Source organism: Pongo pygmaeus, chromosome 15, assembly GCF_028885625.2.
Source record: "Pongo pygmaeus isolate AG05252 chromosome 15, NHGRI_mPonPyg2-v2.0_pri, whole genome shotgun sequence".
In the NCBI taxonomy this organism is placed as follows: domain Eukaryota; kingdom Metazoa; phylum Chordata; class Mammalia; order Primates; family Hominidae; genus Pongo; species Pongo pygmaeus.
The window spans coordinates 103,898,921-103,912,780 of record NC_072388.2 but is presented as its reverse complement, the minus strand read 5'-3'; the positions used below and the strand labels follow the sequence as shown (position 1 = coordinate 103,912,780).

Genomic DNA, 13,860 nt, shown 5'->3' with positions numbered 1-13,860 from the left:
AATTTGTTAGGAAGGCACAGAGCAGTCTCTACTCTAGGGCTAATCTAGCCTGAATATGGCATCAATATCCTTTTGAGTCCTCTACCCTGTTCTCCATGAATGATGTTTCTCCACACTTAGTGCTGGGAATGTGACTTGCTTCCCGCTTTCTTCCAATGGCTCTTTCCCCAGCCTCAGACAGTTTCCTCACACACAGGAGCCATCAGTCGTCAGCAGGAGCCTTAGGGGAACACTGAGGCAATTTCTACTCCAGTGTTCCAGCTGCCCTGGGCTCCTGGCATTTGTTCCCTCTCTCAGGCGTTACTATCCTGCACTGGCTGCTGTCCGATGTCTCTCTCTATATATAGTCATCTATGGGCCAGTTTTTGTTGCTCCACCACAGCTGGAAGACCGACAATATTTACTGCAAACATATATGCCAGGTACTGCTCTAGGCAAAGTCCCACCCCTCACGGAAGCGATACCAGTTAGTAGAGTTAGAGTAAGTACCTTTGCATATTTACTTATATATGCATTATGTCCAGTGGTAAAGTTAGGTAAGGTGAGAGGGAGAGTGATGGAGGGGTTGTCCTACACATTAGGGCACTGGGAGGCTTCTCTGAGCTGAATCCGGGGGAGCCCTATGGACGTCCAGAGGAAGAGCTCCCCAGGCAGAGGGAGCGAGGGGGGTGCAGGGGAAACATGCTGAGCATTCTCAGAACAGCAGGAAGGCCTGGCTGGGGCAGAGCAAGCCTTGGGATGGGGGAGGAGGGGTGAAGCCAGAGGCCGTGGGGCCACAGACTTTTACTTTTAAGGACACATTTAGCCACTGGAGTGTTGGGACAGGGGAGTGACAGATCTGGCTGCTGTATAAGGACAGACTGCCAGGTGCAGGGCAGAAGCAGGGAGCCTGGAGGGCACTATGTAGTGACCCTATAGGGGAGCGAGGCAGGCTGGCTGGAGTAGTGTGGTCCTGTGGGGCAGGGATGCGGCCAGAGGATGTGAAGAGAAGAGCCGACAGGCTCGAGGGGGCAGTGACAGGAGTAACAGAAATGAGGGCTTGGGTGGCAGTCTGTTGTGGAAACCTGGAAGGAGTCAGCACGTGGCTGACCATGGCCACTTGCTCCCGCTGCTCGCAGCAGGCGGTCAAGGCCATCCTCAGTGCAGGAAGCCCCCGGCCAGTCCTCTGCAATCCCCTTCTAAGTTGCCCCCTGGAATTTTACCATGCTGACCACCTCTCTGAGCGCCCCCTCTACCCGTGACACGGGAGTGGTATATCCTTGGCCCCAGGGCAGCAAATCCCACTCTGGGCCTGGCTCCAACCCACCACTTGGGCACCACTGACTTTTCTCTAAGAATCAGCATAATTTGCTCTTCTAACAGCTCCCCAGGAAGAGCGAAGGCTCTTCTCAACTGTCCCCAGCACACGCTCCCACCCACCCTCTGCCCCAAACCTTTACTCTAGTCCAGAGCTTCTCAGAGGGGCTGTGGCTCAACTGCTCACTCATCCCTGGAGGGGCTGGGACCTGCCTCAGTGGACTTGTGTGGGGACCAGCACTCAAGCAGCCTGCCCTCTTCTGTCCTCCAGGCCACCCCACCTCCTCTCGTGTCAACTCCTCTTCCTTCAAGGCCCCACACAAACTACACCGACTCCAGAGGGAGCACTGCTGGGCCCATCTCCCCTGCTAGAGCAAAGCTCCTGGAGGGCAGGGGCCTATCAATCACACGGGGCCTGACCACACAGGCATCAAAAAAGTAAAGTGGACACCAAGATGTGATGGATCAGGTGTGCATGACAGTGGCGTCTGGGGATGGTGTGCGAGTATCACCTCTCTCCGTGAGGGTCTAGTATACTGGTTGTGTACCCTGGAGCCAGACCTGGGTCCTTTCTCCCCATTTACCAGCTGGGCGAGCTGGGGAGGAGCGTGCTCTGGGCTGAGCCTTCCCATCTGTAGCAGGGGGAGAGTGAGGGGCCTCACACAATGCACAGTGGGGTCTCTAGGAGCTGGCGGGTAGACAGCAGGTGCAGCAGGCCCTGCCCACTGACTGATCCTTTGGCCTTCCCAGGTGGAGGGTCACAAACTCCACCCTCAGAAGTGCTGACAGACAAGAGTCCTCTTGTGCAAATATAAAGAGGTTTATTCATTCTGTTATTAGGATACAAAATAGAACACGTAAAAGGCACCCCTCCCGTCGACCCCACAGTTCAGTGTGAACACCGAGCGCTCGTCCAGGGAAGGCTGCCATGCACGGCGTGGCTCTCGGTGAAGGCAGCCGGCTTGAGCCAGCCTCAGGTCTCGAACATGGCACAGCTGGTGCACAGCACTTTCTCGTACATGTCACTGCAGCTGCGACAGCGTCAGGGAGGGGAGAGAAAAGCTGCTGTCAGGGGCTGAATTGTGTCCACCACCCCCCCACCATTCAAACGTCAAAGTCCTAACCCAGAACACCTCAGGACATGACCTTATCTGGAGACAGGATCACTGTGGGCATAATCAGTCTAAATGACGGCACTGACATGGGGGCCCTAAGGCAACACGACCAGCGTCCTAAAAAGACTATGTGAAGAGAAGGATACAGAGAAGGAAGACGACATGAAGATACAGGGAGGGGGCAGCTGTCTACAGGGAACACCAAAGATAACCAGCAGATGCCAGGAGAGAGGCCAGGACAGGTTTCCCATTGCAGCCTCAGAAGGAACCAGCCCTGCCAGCACCTTCCTCTCAGACTTCTGGTCTCCAAAGCCATGTGGCAGTACCTCTTTGCTGTCTACGCCACCGGGTCTGCGAACTCAGTTACAGCAGCCCTAGCTGATTCCCACTGCCGATCAATCCACATGGGGCCCAACCTGGGTTTCCAGTAGGATAGAAGCTCTCCAAAGAAACCTCCAGATGACCTGCCAGAATTCACCGAACCACAGTGGTTTACACTGAAGCACATCAAACAGTGCTTTTCTGATATATCAAGACTAAGGATAGGGCCGGGCATGGTGGCTCACGCCTATGGTGTGGCTTACCTCAGCACTTTGGGAGGCTGAGGCCGGAGGATCACCTGAGGTCAGGAGTTCGAGACCAGCCTGGCAAACATGGTGAAACCTTGTCTCTACTAAGAATACAAAAATTAGCTGGGCATGCTGGCGCACGCCTGTAACTCCAGCTACTTGGGAGGCTGAGACAGGAAAATTGCTTGAACACAGGAGGTGGAGGTTGCAGTGAGCCAACACTGCACCACTGCACTCCAGCCTCGGTGACAGAGCGAGACTCCGTCTCAAAAAAAAAAAAAAGAAAGCTCTAAAAGTAAAGCCTAGGGAACCCGGCAAAACACAGGGAGAAAGTGATTAAGAGAGATGTTGCGAGGAAACAAGACTGGCAATGGCTACCCCAAACACGACAGGACCGTGGAGTCAACAAGGCAGCCAGAACTGCTTGCCACCTGGTGTTGCAGAGTTTGCCAGTAGTATTGTGGGTGAGCCGTGAAGACGCCCCCTCCCTGCCACCAGCAGCCAGCTGGAGAGCCCTGCAGAGGACGGGCCAGGCGTGGGCCAGTGCAGGCCATCAGGCAGGATGCCAGTGGCTGCTGGGCTGCATCTGTGTTAAACCAGAGCCATGTGGACAGATTCCTGTTTTCCCCCACTCACGCGACTCCTGGTCCTGAACTAGGAAATGGCAGGGGAGGGGGTACAAGACTGCGGGTGCCACGGGCCGGGCTGCCTGGCCTGGGAATGCCACTTCTGGCTTGTGACCTGGAACAAGTCATTTATTTGTGAAAGAGGGCAGAGCCCACCTCCTGTGCTGTGGCTGCAATAAAAGAGTGTGTCCACGGTGGGGACAGCGGCCCACTCAGTTCAACGTGAACTCTGCGGGTATGGGAGGAAGAAGCAGCAGAAAGTAGGTAGAGGCCAGGAGGAAACGGGCGTGAGGGAGTCCCTCAAGGATGGTGTGCAGGGCAGGAGGGGGAGGCCAGCCACGCAGGGCTCTGGGACCCACCTCTCCGCTGAACCTGCCCATGGCTGTGTTCACTTCCGCTTTGGTGAGAGGGCCGCCAGACACTGAGAAAACCCTGCCCTTTTCAGTTTACATGTAAGTAGGAAAGATGAATTCAGTGGGTGAAAAGCAAAGACAGAGTATCCCACATTCATAGCTAGCCCTGCAGATGATTCCCAACCTGGATGGGGTGCGTTACCCCACTCCTGCCCATGCTGAAGCCATGGGAGCCGATCACTGGCATGCGGTGCTTCTCCCTGGTGCTGCCCACCCCCTGCCCGGGGCTCTCCATCTCCAATGAGCCTGGGCCTCTGCCCCGACTGAAGAGAGGCTCGAGAGAAAGGACTCGAGATGTAACATGTGGTTTCTATTTTAGATGGACAATTTCAGACATTGTTTGGACTAAGCTTGCTTTGGGTCTATGGAGCCAGTTCCACATGTGTCTGGATGAAGTCATCTTTCTCACGGGGCAGGGCAAACAGGCTCCACACTGTCCACTCCCACCAACCAGCTGAGTAGCCCCTGGGGTGAGAACGCCCCTCCCCACCTTATGAGTAAGGATGGGATCCAGCCAGCTGCAGCAAACCCATCCACAAATGGGAGACTACGCAAACACTCCACTTCCTGCCTGAGAGGGTCTACAACCAAATGGCACGCATGACTGTGGTGAAGCTGCAGTGTGCACCTGTGTCACCAACCAGGGGCTCCTCGGACAGTGGGGGGGGGAGGTGCTCAAAGACCAGAGGAGGAGGAGGTGGGGGGCTCAAAGACCAGAACAGGAAGTGGCTGAAGACAGGGACTAGAGCTGGATACAGAGCAGGTCATCTGTGAGGTTCAGCTTTCCCTTAGAGAGGATTACTAACCACTAAAGTTGGGCCAAGCATCTATTGCCACCATGTCCCGTTAGGCAATGCCAAATGGCACTGCATCAGGAGCCACACATGTGTGTGCTCTCGGCCCTTCCCCACATGGGTGACCCACCCATCCCCCATCACAGCTTGCTGGGGCTATGGGATCTCAGCAGCTCCAGGGACTGAAGTACTTACTCCACGAGGCCACACAGGGTACAGGCCACGGAGCCGCAGCCCCAGCAGGTGCGCACACACTGCCCGCACAGGGCTCGCTCACACTGGCCGCAGACCGCCTTCCCATCCACGGCTCGCACACATGAGGAACAGGCGATGGACGCTACCCCGGATGGGTCTGTGAGGAAGAAACGCCATGCTGTCAGGCTGCAAGTAGACTGGAGTTTCCGGGACTGCCGGGCTACCTGCCTTCATGCACACCTGAGGGCAGAGGGCTCTGACCTGCCTACCCCATCCCCACCTACACTGGATCCTTCTGACAACCCGTGAGCCTGGTACAGTGCACAGGACCCCTGTTTTACTAGAGAGATCCAAGGTGAGATATGCCTGTAGTTGACTCCAAGTTCAGTGCTCCTTCCCTTACCAGGTCCCTCTGCTACCTGGAGGCCAGTGCTGGAAGGACCATTCTTCCCCTGTTGCTTGTCAGAACTCCATGTGTCCCATCCGGGTCTCAGTGTGGCCTACTGCCTTACTGGTTAACAAAGAGGTGCCTGGGCTCCTTCTAGACACACCAACCAGACTTGAGGTAGGGTTGGCGACTGCGTTTCTAACCAGCAACACAGGTGATGCTCTGAGACCCACACTGCACAGGGATGGGACCGGCGTGTTTCCAGCCTTGTGGGACTATCTGAGGGGGCTGCAGGCGGAAAGCAGATGGGATACCCGTGGAGTCTCTGCTGCTTTTTTGGCTCAGTACTTAGAAGCTGTTTAACAACTTCCAGTCTTGAATGTGAGACCTCCTGATACCAGGAGCCTTCTGAGCCAGAAGGCCAAGCTCTGGGTCAGACTCCTGCTTGCCCAGGGAGGAAAAGTCTGAGCTTGCAAATGAAGAAAAATGCTCGTGCCACCACCTGCCCTCAGTGCCACAGCCACAAAGGGCTTCTGGTGCCACTCACCAGCTTCGGAGGCCTGCCCAAGGCTCCTGATCAGGCGGCCGTCTGGTCCAATCAGCATCTGCCCACGTGCAGCCCTCGGGGCCCCTGTAGGGCCAGGCTTTGGGGACTCTGGCAGGTGAACGACGGCACAGCCTTCATCCCACACATGGTCCAGGTAGGCCTGGGCCCCGAGGAAGAGGAGTCGCTTGGTCTTCTCTGGGGGAAGACAAATCATTCTCACGTCCTTCACTGTGTACCAACGAAGCCCCTGCATGGCCATTGAGTCTTTCTAGCCTCACATGAACCCCATCGTCCTCCTGTGTGCCATCTGTCTCCCAGTAACCCCAGCCTGCGTTGTGTCCTGGAGAGCTGGGTCCTGCTCTGCCTCTATGCTGAGAACGCTCGTGCCTCCTTTCCTTACCTGGCTTAGCTGTCATCTCCTCCAGGAAGGCTCTGGCCCTGCAGCCCCACCTGTGTCTGATGCAAGGGTTCCCTCTCCTATCACTCAGTTCATTTTCTGCAATTCACGCTGGCCTCGCCTCACTGAGCTTGCTCCCCTTTCTCCCTTTTCTGCTTCCCCAGCACTCCCCACCTGGAAACCAGGCTCTGTGGAGTGCACAGAGGGAGCTCTGCACTGTGGGGCACTAATTCACAAAACTCGTCCCCTGCCAAGGAAGCAGCCAGAGGCTTGGAGCTGGGCCTGCAGCCTCTGGCCAGCGCACACCCCCTTCACCTGCTACAGAGTTGCTGGCAAGACAAGCATCTCAGAGCCTTCCAGACCTCTTGTTCTAGAACACCCACCCATCCCTGAGAGCAGTGGTTTTCCATCAGGCCACAGTTCAGTCACCTGGGGAGCTTTGAAAAATCAGCTGCCCAGGGCCAGACCCAAAAATGCTTTGTTTTTTGTTTTGCACCCCACCGTAACACAGTGAAGGCAGAGATCCCAGAAACTCTATGTGGCTCTACATGAAATGGGCAGCAATAATACTGACAGGGTAACTCAAATGGAATAGCTGATGCCAGCCCACAACACCCTGCACCTCTTCCTCCTGGACCCCCACACCTTCCCCCCTCTATAATGGGAAAGGAATGGGACAGACACGTGGTGAAGCTAATCCTTGTCCTCAAGGCCTTGTGGACAATTCGAGGTTAAGAGATAAGGGTAACAGCTGTGGCCTGGAATTTGGAAACTGTCACACAGTTCAAAGTAGGTGTCCTGCATTTACCATGGAAGGCCCACTGCACCCAGCAGACCTCCCTGACCTGACCCGGTGAGTGGCACACACCTGCCAACGCCCAGGTCAGGGCACTCGGGAAGAGTAAAGAGGCAGACTGAGCCAGGCCCCATTTCCATCTTCCTCTTCTTGCCTGCAGTGTTTGAATTTTTCAACTGTCCTGAGAGGGCACACGCTTGCGGTCCTGCCACAGTTCCCACGGCACCATTCCTCTTACCTCCCCAAGGCCCAGGATAGCACTCGCTTTCACAGCCCTAGCACACTGGAGACACGGCACAGAAGAACCTCGGGAGGCAGAGTCTTTCCCTCATTCCCAAGGCACAAGCGGCACCAGGTAAATCACACACCCCGGGTCATCCTCTAACTGCTCTACAGGTGCAGACTTTGTGCCCCAATCACTAGGCAAGATAAGCTCCACTTTTTACCTGCCCCAGGATATTAATCACCCCAGTCAGAGTGATGATCAATAAGATCAACACGCCTGAAATCCACAGGAGAAAGCCAGAGAAGGCCTAGGAGCTCACTGCCCTCACATCCCACCCAGAACTGGACATTCCAGCCACACGGAGTCCTATTTCGCTCTCCTGCTGCCTGGCTTCTGCCTCGTCCTCTTCCTTCCCTTCCTCTGCCTGGCTAACTCCTACTCGCCCACACAGGATTCCGCTCAGACTGTTCTTCCAAGAAGCCTTCCGTGCCATCCCTGCAGGTGCGCCTGCACAAACCTGCGCCTGCGCCGATCACCTGTGGCGATTCCTTCTCCTGCTGGTCTCCCCAACTAGGCTGGGAAGCTCCCGGGAGACGGGGCACATCTGTCTTGCCTGCCTTTGGTCTCCCGAGACAGCCGCAGTGCCTGGCAGGGGCGGCGCGCTCCATGAATACCTCTTGGGTCAGGAGGGGCACTCTTCGGGTTGACTCCATGCAGGACGCCCCGCTCCCCAACCTCTCCCAGGACATCCTGCACGGGACAGTCCTGAGGAAGCACCAGGCGGGTGCCGCTCACTGCAGGGCGGCGACTAACCGGGATCGTGGAAGAAGGCGCGGGGGCTAAGGGCAGGGACCCTTTTCTTTCGGGCTGTTGGACAGGGTGGGTGAACGCTGGGGTCCTCACATCCCCCTCACTGACCCCAGCCCTGGGCGCGGCCAGCTTGTGTCCCCGGGGCCTCCCAGCTTCTGGGAACGCGGGGCCAGAAAGCAGGGCCCTCGAGCCCCCCGCTCAGGCCTCAGAGGGGACGCTGAGGCCCGGCCCGTTCCAGGTCCCGACGCAGCGGACCCTCGGCAGCCCGCCCGGCACTCACCGAAGACCTCCTGCGAGTAGCGCTCGGCGCACACGCCGCGGCTCAACTCCCTCTGGCCCACGCGGACCTTGAGCTGTAGCGGGGCCGCGTCCGCGAAAGGGCAGCCCCGCTTGGGCATGGCCGCGGGGCCGGGAGCTACGCAGCTCCCCTGCAGCCAGCCCCTTACCAACGACACCGTGACGTCACAGCCGCGCGCCCATCCGCGGGCGTGGGCGGGTTTGAGGCGAGGGAGCGACGCAGCGCGTGACAGGCTGCGGGCGAAGTGGGGGGCGGGGCTCCTGCGCGGAGCGGCGCGGGATAGGCCGAGGGAGAGATCGGGGGTGGGACTCGTGCGTCGGTGTACTGGACTGGACGCCGCGGGAAAGGCCAGGGGCCAGGTTGAGGATCAGGGTGGGCGGGTCCGTGGGAGAGGTTTGTGCGCGCGCGGCTCAGGATAGGCGGGAGGAGAGACTAGGGGCGGGGTTCCTATGCGGCGCGAAGCGACGTAGGGTGGGAGCCAGGTCGCGGCATTCGGCAGCGCGGGAAGAGCCAGGGGGCGGGGGCGAGGCCGAGGGTCAGGACTGTGCAGCGAGGGCGGAGCTTGTGCATCGGGGGCGGGCCTCGTTTGAGGATCGGCGTGGGATAGGCCAGGGCGACGTCGGGGCGGGTCTAGTTTGAGGAACGGCGCGGGATAGGCCAGGGCAACGTCTGGGGCGGCTGGGTCGGTGGCGGGATTCCTGTCAGCTTTTGTTTGGTTCCTAAACGGTAGACACTGGTTATAGTTCCTCGTTTACTTCTCCGAAGTTAAGAGGCAGCCCGCTTCTTCCTAGCTCTTTTTTCCTTTTAGAGACAGGGTCTCGCTCTGTCACCCAGACTGAGTGCAGTGGCACAGTCTCGGCTCACTGTAGCTTGCGCCTCCCGGGCTCAGGCGATCCTTCCTTCTCGGCCTCCCAGGTAGCTGGGACCGCAGGCGCGCGCTTTTTGGTTTTGGGTAGGAACGGGGTTTCGCTGTGTTGCCTCAGCTGGTCTAGCTCCTCACTGTGGCGGTCCCCGCCTTCCGGAAGTAAAGGCGTGTGGGGGCTGCGCTCTGAGGGCCGCGTGCGGCTGCCGAGCGCCCCCGGGCGGGGGTATGCGCCGCTGTGTGGAAAATGTTCTTGCACAGCGGGTTCGTCTGACTTGGTGTCCCCAGGCTGCGCGGTGCACCCGCGTCGTCCCTTCTCCGGGGTTCTGCTCACCAGAGGCGGCTCTCCCCTGCCCCGACGGGTGCAGAACCGACCCGTCCTGTGGCGTGGGCTTCGCCTGTGAGAGGTGACAGCGTGCTGGCAGCCCTCGCTCGCTCTCGGTACCTCCTCCGCCTCGGCGCCCACTCTGGCCGCACTTGAGGGGCCCTTCAGCCTGCTGCACTGTGGGAGCCCCTCTCTGGGCTGGCCGCGGCCGGAGCCGGCTCCCTCAGCTTGCAGGGAGGTGTGGAGGGAGAGGCGTGGGCGGGAACCGGGGCTGTGCGCGGCGCTTGCGGGCCAGTGCGAGTTCCGCGTGGGCGTGGGCTCTCGGCGGGCCCCGCAATCGGAGCCACCGGCCCCAGGCAGTGAGGGGCTTAGCACCCGGGCCAGCAGCTGCGGAGGATGCGCCGGGTCCCCTACCAGTGCCGGCCCACCGGCACTGTGCTCGAGTTCTCACCGGGCCTCAGCTGCCTCCCCGCGAGGCAGGGCTCGGGACCTGCAGCCCGCCATGCCTGAGTCTCTCCCCTGCCGTGAGCTCCTGCACGGCCCGAGCCTCTCCGACGAGCGCCGCCACCTGCTCCGTGGCACCCAGTCCCATCTACGCCCAAGGGCTGAGGAGTGCAGGTGCACAGCATGGGACTGGCGGGCAGCTCCACCTGCAGACCGGTGTGGGATCCACTAGGTGAAGCCAGCTGGGCTCCTGAGTCTAGTGGCGACTTGGAGAACCTTTATGTCTAGCTAAGGGATTGTAAATACACCTATCAGCACTGTGTCTAGCTCAAGGTTTGTAAACCCACCAATCAGTACCCTGTGTCTAGCTCAAGGTTTGTGGATGCACCCATCGCCACTCTGTATCCAGCTAATCTGGTGGGGATTTGGAGAACCTTTATGTCTAGCTGAGGGATTGTGGATGCACCAAATCAGCACTCTGTGTCTAGCTCAAGGTTTGTAAATGTACCAATCAGCACTCTGTATCTAGCTAATCTGGTGGGGACTTGGAGAACCTTTATGTCTAGCTAAGGGATTGTAAATACACCAATCAGCACTCTGTGTCTAGCTCAAGGTTTGTAAAGACACCAATCAGCACCCTGTATCTAGCTCAAGGTTTGTAAATGCACCAATCAGTGCACTGTGGGGACTTGGAGAACTTCTGTGTCTAGCTCAGGGATTGTAAACACACCAATCAGCACCCTGTCAAAACAGACTAATCAGCTTTCTGTAAAACAGACCAATCAGCCATCTGTAAAATGGACCAATCAGCAGGATGTGGGTGGGGCCAGATAAGGGAATAAAAGCAGGCCACCGGAGCCCGCAGCCGGAACGTACTCGTTTATTTTCCACATGGTGGGGGCTTTGGTCTTTCACTCTTTGGGTCCACACTGTCTTTATGAGCTGTAACACTCACTGTGAAGGTCTGCGGCTTCACTCCTGAGGCCAGCAAGGGCCCAAACCCACCGGGAGGAATGAACAGCTCCAGACGCACAGCCTTAAGAGCTGAGCTGTAACACTCGCTGTGAAGGTCTGCAGCTCCACTCCTGAAGCCAGCAAGACCGTGAGTCTTCCAGAAGGAACAAACTCCAAACACATCCAAACATCAGAAAGAACAAACTGTGGACATACCACTTTTAAGAACTGTAACAGTCACTGTGAGGATCTACGGCTTCATTCTTGAAGTCAGTGAGATCAAGAACCCACCACTTCTGGACACACCTGGACTATGTTCTCACGGCTCCATTGGTGCTGCCTCCGGTGTGAGGAGGTGATGGCTGGAGCCCTGCAAACGCATCCCACGTGACTCCCGCATTGCAGCTGCCCACACCACCTCAGAGGCAGTGTACTCTTTCCTGGCCATGGGTGGCTGAAACCCTACCAGTCTGCAGGTTAGATGTCCTTTCTCCTCCTGCCGTGTGGGGTTCCCTGCGGTGGGGACGGGATCAAGTGTTCTCGGCTCTTCCTTGCCACTTTGCCACTTTGCCGGCATAATGGAGAATTTCTTCTGCCTTAGGGAAATGACTTGAAAGTTACTCAGTTGGAGTCATGTGTGACTAAACACACATTTGGTTTATCCCAGGAATAGATGAAGTTTTCAGAGAGGAGGGTTGTTTTCAATCTTATAGATCATGGGGATTTCTAAATATTTCCCTGTGTTTAGACTTACAACTACCCTAGGGTCTCATCACCATCATGGACAGATACGGAACATCGGGCAGCTTGTGGAGTGGGGCTGTCCCCCAGGCCACATGCCGGTTCTTCAGGCTGCTGGGTAGGATTCTGCTGCTTTAACAAACTTGCCTGGCTAACACCACTGGCTCGCCCTTGAATGCCTTCCTGGGTGAAGCCATGAACCCTCCAGGGTTAAGCCCCAATTTTGGGGCTCACCTGCCATGCATCAGATTGATGCTTAACTTGTAAAGAAACTGGTAGCTTTCCAGAGTGCTAGGAAAAAGGAAAATTATCATTAAACAAAATTATTGTCATAGATTTCCTCTAATTGGTCTTGAGGTCTCTCCTGGAGAGTGGCTGTAAACTTTGGCCCTTCCCTGATGGGGCTCTGGGGGCGGTGGGCGTGGGGTTACAGTGTGTGCTCTCGTGGGATACCTCCTGACCCTGGCTGATGGCCTCAGGCCTGAGTATCCAACTGTGCTGGCATTCCTCTCACCAGCGGCTTGTTTCTAGGCCTTGGCAGGCAGCCTGTGGCTTTTGTCTGAGCAGTGATCAGTTCATTCCTATCATGATGGTCTCTCTGGGAGAGTCCTGACCAGGAGGAAAGTGAGGTTTGGGTGCGAGGGTCAGGTGAGAGCTGGAGGAGGCAGCACAGCAGGACACGTGAAACTGCAGAGCACGTGTGTAACTCACGGGGCAGGAGAGAGGAGGCAGCGTTCCTCACAGGCCAGTGGGGAGGGGGAGCCACGGGGAACAGGCAGGCCCAGCCAGATGGTGGGGAGCGAGCCAGCGGCCTGTGCAGCAAATCTGTATTCGGGTCCAGGGTGGTGTTACTCAAGTGCATTTCCTGTGGGGTGTGGTTTCGAGCCGGCAGGCGTCAGCTTCATGGCATCTTGCTGTGACTGGGTGGTGGTCACTGTGGCATGTCTGCACAGTCTGTGAGGGGTGTGGGGACCAGGGGCTGAGTCCAGTAGGTTGTATCCAGGTGTCCCATAGGGAGCTGGTCACCAGCAGGCAGGTGTATAAAGCAGAGATCTGGGTGGACCACCCTGGGCAACTGGGAGGAGGTGAGGAGCTAGAAACTGTGTCAAGAATGACTGAGCCCTGCTTCTGTACCAGAAAGTCCAACTTTTATTCAGAATGGATGGCATTGTGAATAAATCTTGTCATAAAATGATAAGAATTCACTACAATTATCATTAATTTGTCTTTTACCCATGTATTCAACAGAGACCACTCTGACCCCATCTACACTGGGGCTGTGTTATTGATGCAAAGTGGAGAGAGCCCCTTACTATAACCACTCAGACCCTCCAAACATCTGCTACTGAAAGGAAGGGGGTGGAGACCCGAATGATTGACCTGGCTGTCTGCACTAACCCACCGCTCAGACGCCAGAGCCTCTTGTCTCTGGTCCACGTGGAAGTGAGTGAGTTGGTACTAGGGGAGAAATATTTCCCCTCTGCATTGGTGTCTTTTTACCCTGTGAAACGCCTGCCTTCCATCCCGAGAGGAAGGAAAACGATGACAACTTGTGTTCTGGTGGAAGATTTAGCAGCTACTACAAAACAGAGGTTTGAAAACCTATTTTGCAGCTCTCAAATTTCAATTTAAATGACTTGACTTTGAGGGCCCAGTGTAGATGTAAGGGCTGAGTGGAGAAAGCCCTCAGCCCCCTCTCCTCAGGAGCTTACCCCTGCCTCGGGGCTCCCTTTTTGTCTCTCTTGCTATGTTATGAAAGGAGAGCATCTGGGAACACTCAAAGACTGGCTTCTGCCTGTGTGTCCCACCCCATCTCAAGGTGGCTGTGCTGCTGAGGGACTCCAGCTCGAGGAAAGAAGCGCCCGTGGCCTGGGGCAGGGCCGTGACGTTGCATGGCTTTCCTTTCACTCAGGTCACTGAGGGCTGTTTTTGGTACTGTCTAGAAAAGTTGCTTGCATCCCTGGAGTCACAGGAATCTCATAACCCAGCCTATGCCCCCAGGCCCCTGCCGTGTCAGTAGAGCCTGCTGAACTTCCTGGGCTAGCGAGACCAGCTGACAGCCCA

General features: G+C 57.0%; 1 protein-coding gene across 2 annotated transcripts; it reads right to left on the bottom strand.

The window, feature by feature from the left end:
* Positions 1 to 2,097: 2,097 nt before the first annotated feature.
* On the bottom strand, positions 2,098 to 12,125 carry SIVA1 (SIVA1 apoptosis inducing factor). 2 transcript variants are annotated; one of them, XM_054447957.2, is made up of 4 exons: positions 8,453 to 12,125; positions 5,944 to 6,138; positions 5,009 to 5,165; positions 2,098 to 2,327 (listed from the first exon to the last, which is right to left on the bottom strand). In XM_054447957.2, the coding sequence occupies exons 1-4, from the start codon at positions 8,568 to 8,570 to the stop codon at positions 2,270 to 2,272; spliced, it is 528 nt and encodes a 175-aa protein (XP_054303932.1). In that variant the 5' UTR covers positions 8,571 to 12,125; the 3' UTR covers positions 2,098 to 2,269. The 2 variants fall into 2 exon arrangements, with proteins under 2 accessions (XP_054303932.1, XP_054303934.1); XM_054447959.2 differs by lacking the exon at positions 5,944 to 6,138 and having other exon boundaries at positions 8,453 to 8,656.
* Between the last annotated feature and the right edge of the window lie 1,735 nt (positions 12,126 to 13,860).

Excerpts from the sequence above, each read along its gene's own strand:
- SIVA1 (XM_054447957.2), bottom strand. The coding sequence starts at position 8,570 with ATGCCCAAGCGGGGCTGCCCTTTCGCGGACGCGGCCCCGCTACAGCTC. Across the intron at positions 6,139-8,452 it reads CTACTCGCAGGAGGTCTTCG|AGAAGACCAAGCGACTCCTC; the intron begins GTGAGTGCCGGG and ends GTCTTCCCCCAG. Across the intron at positions 2,328-5,008 it reads ACCCTGTGTGGCCTCGTGGA|CTGCAGTGACATGTACGAGA; the intron begins GTAAGTACTTCA and ends ACGCTGTCGCAG.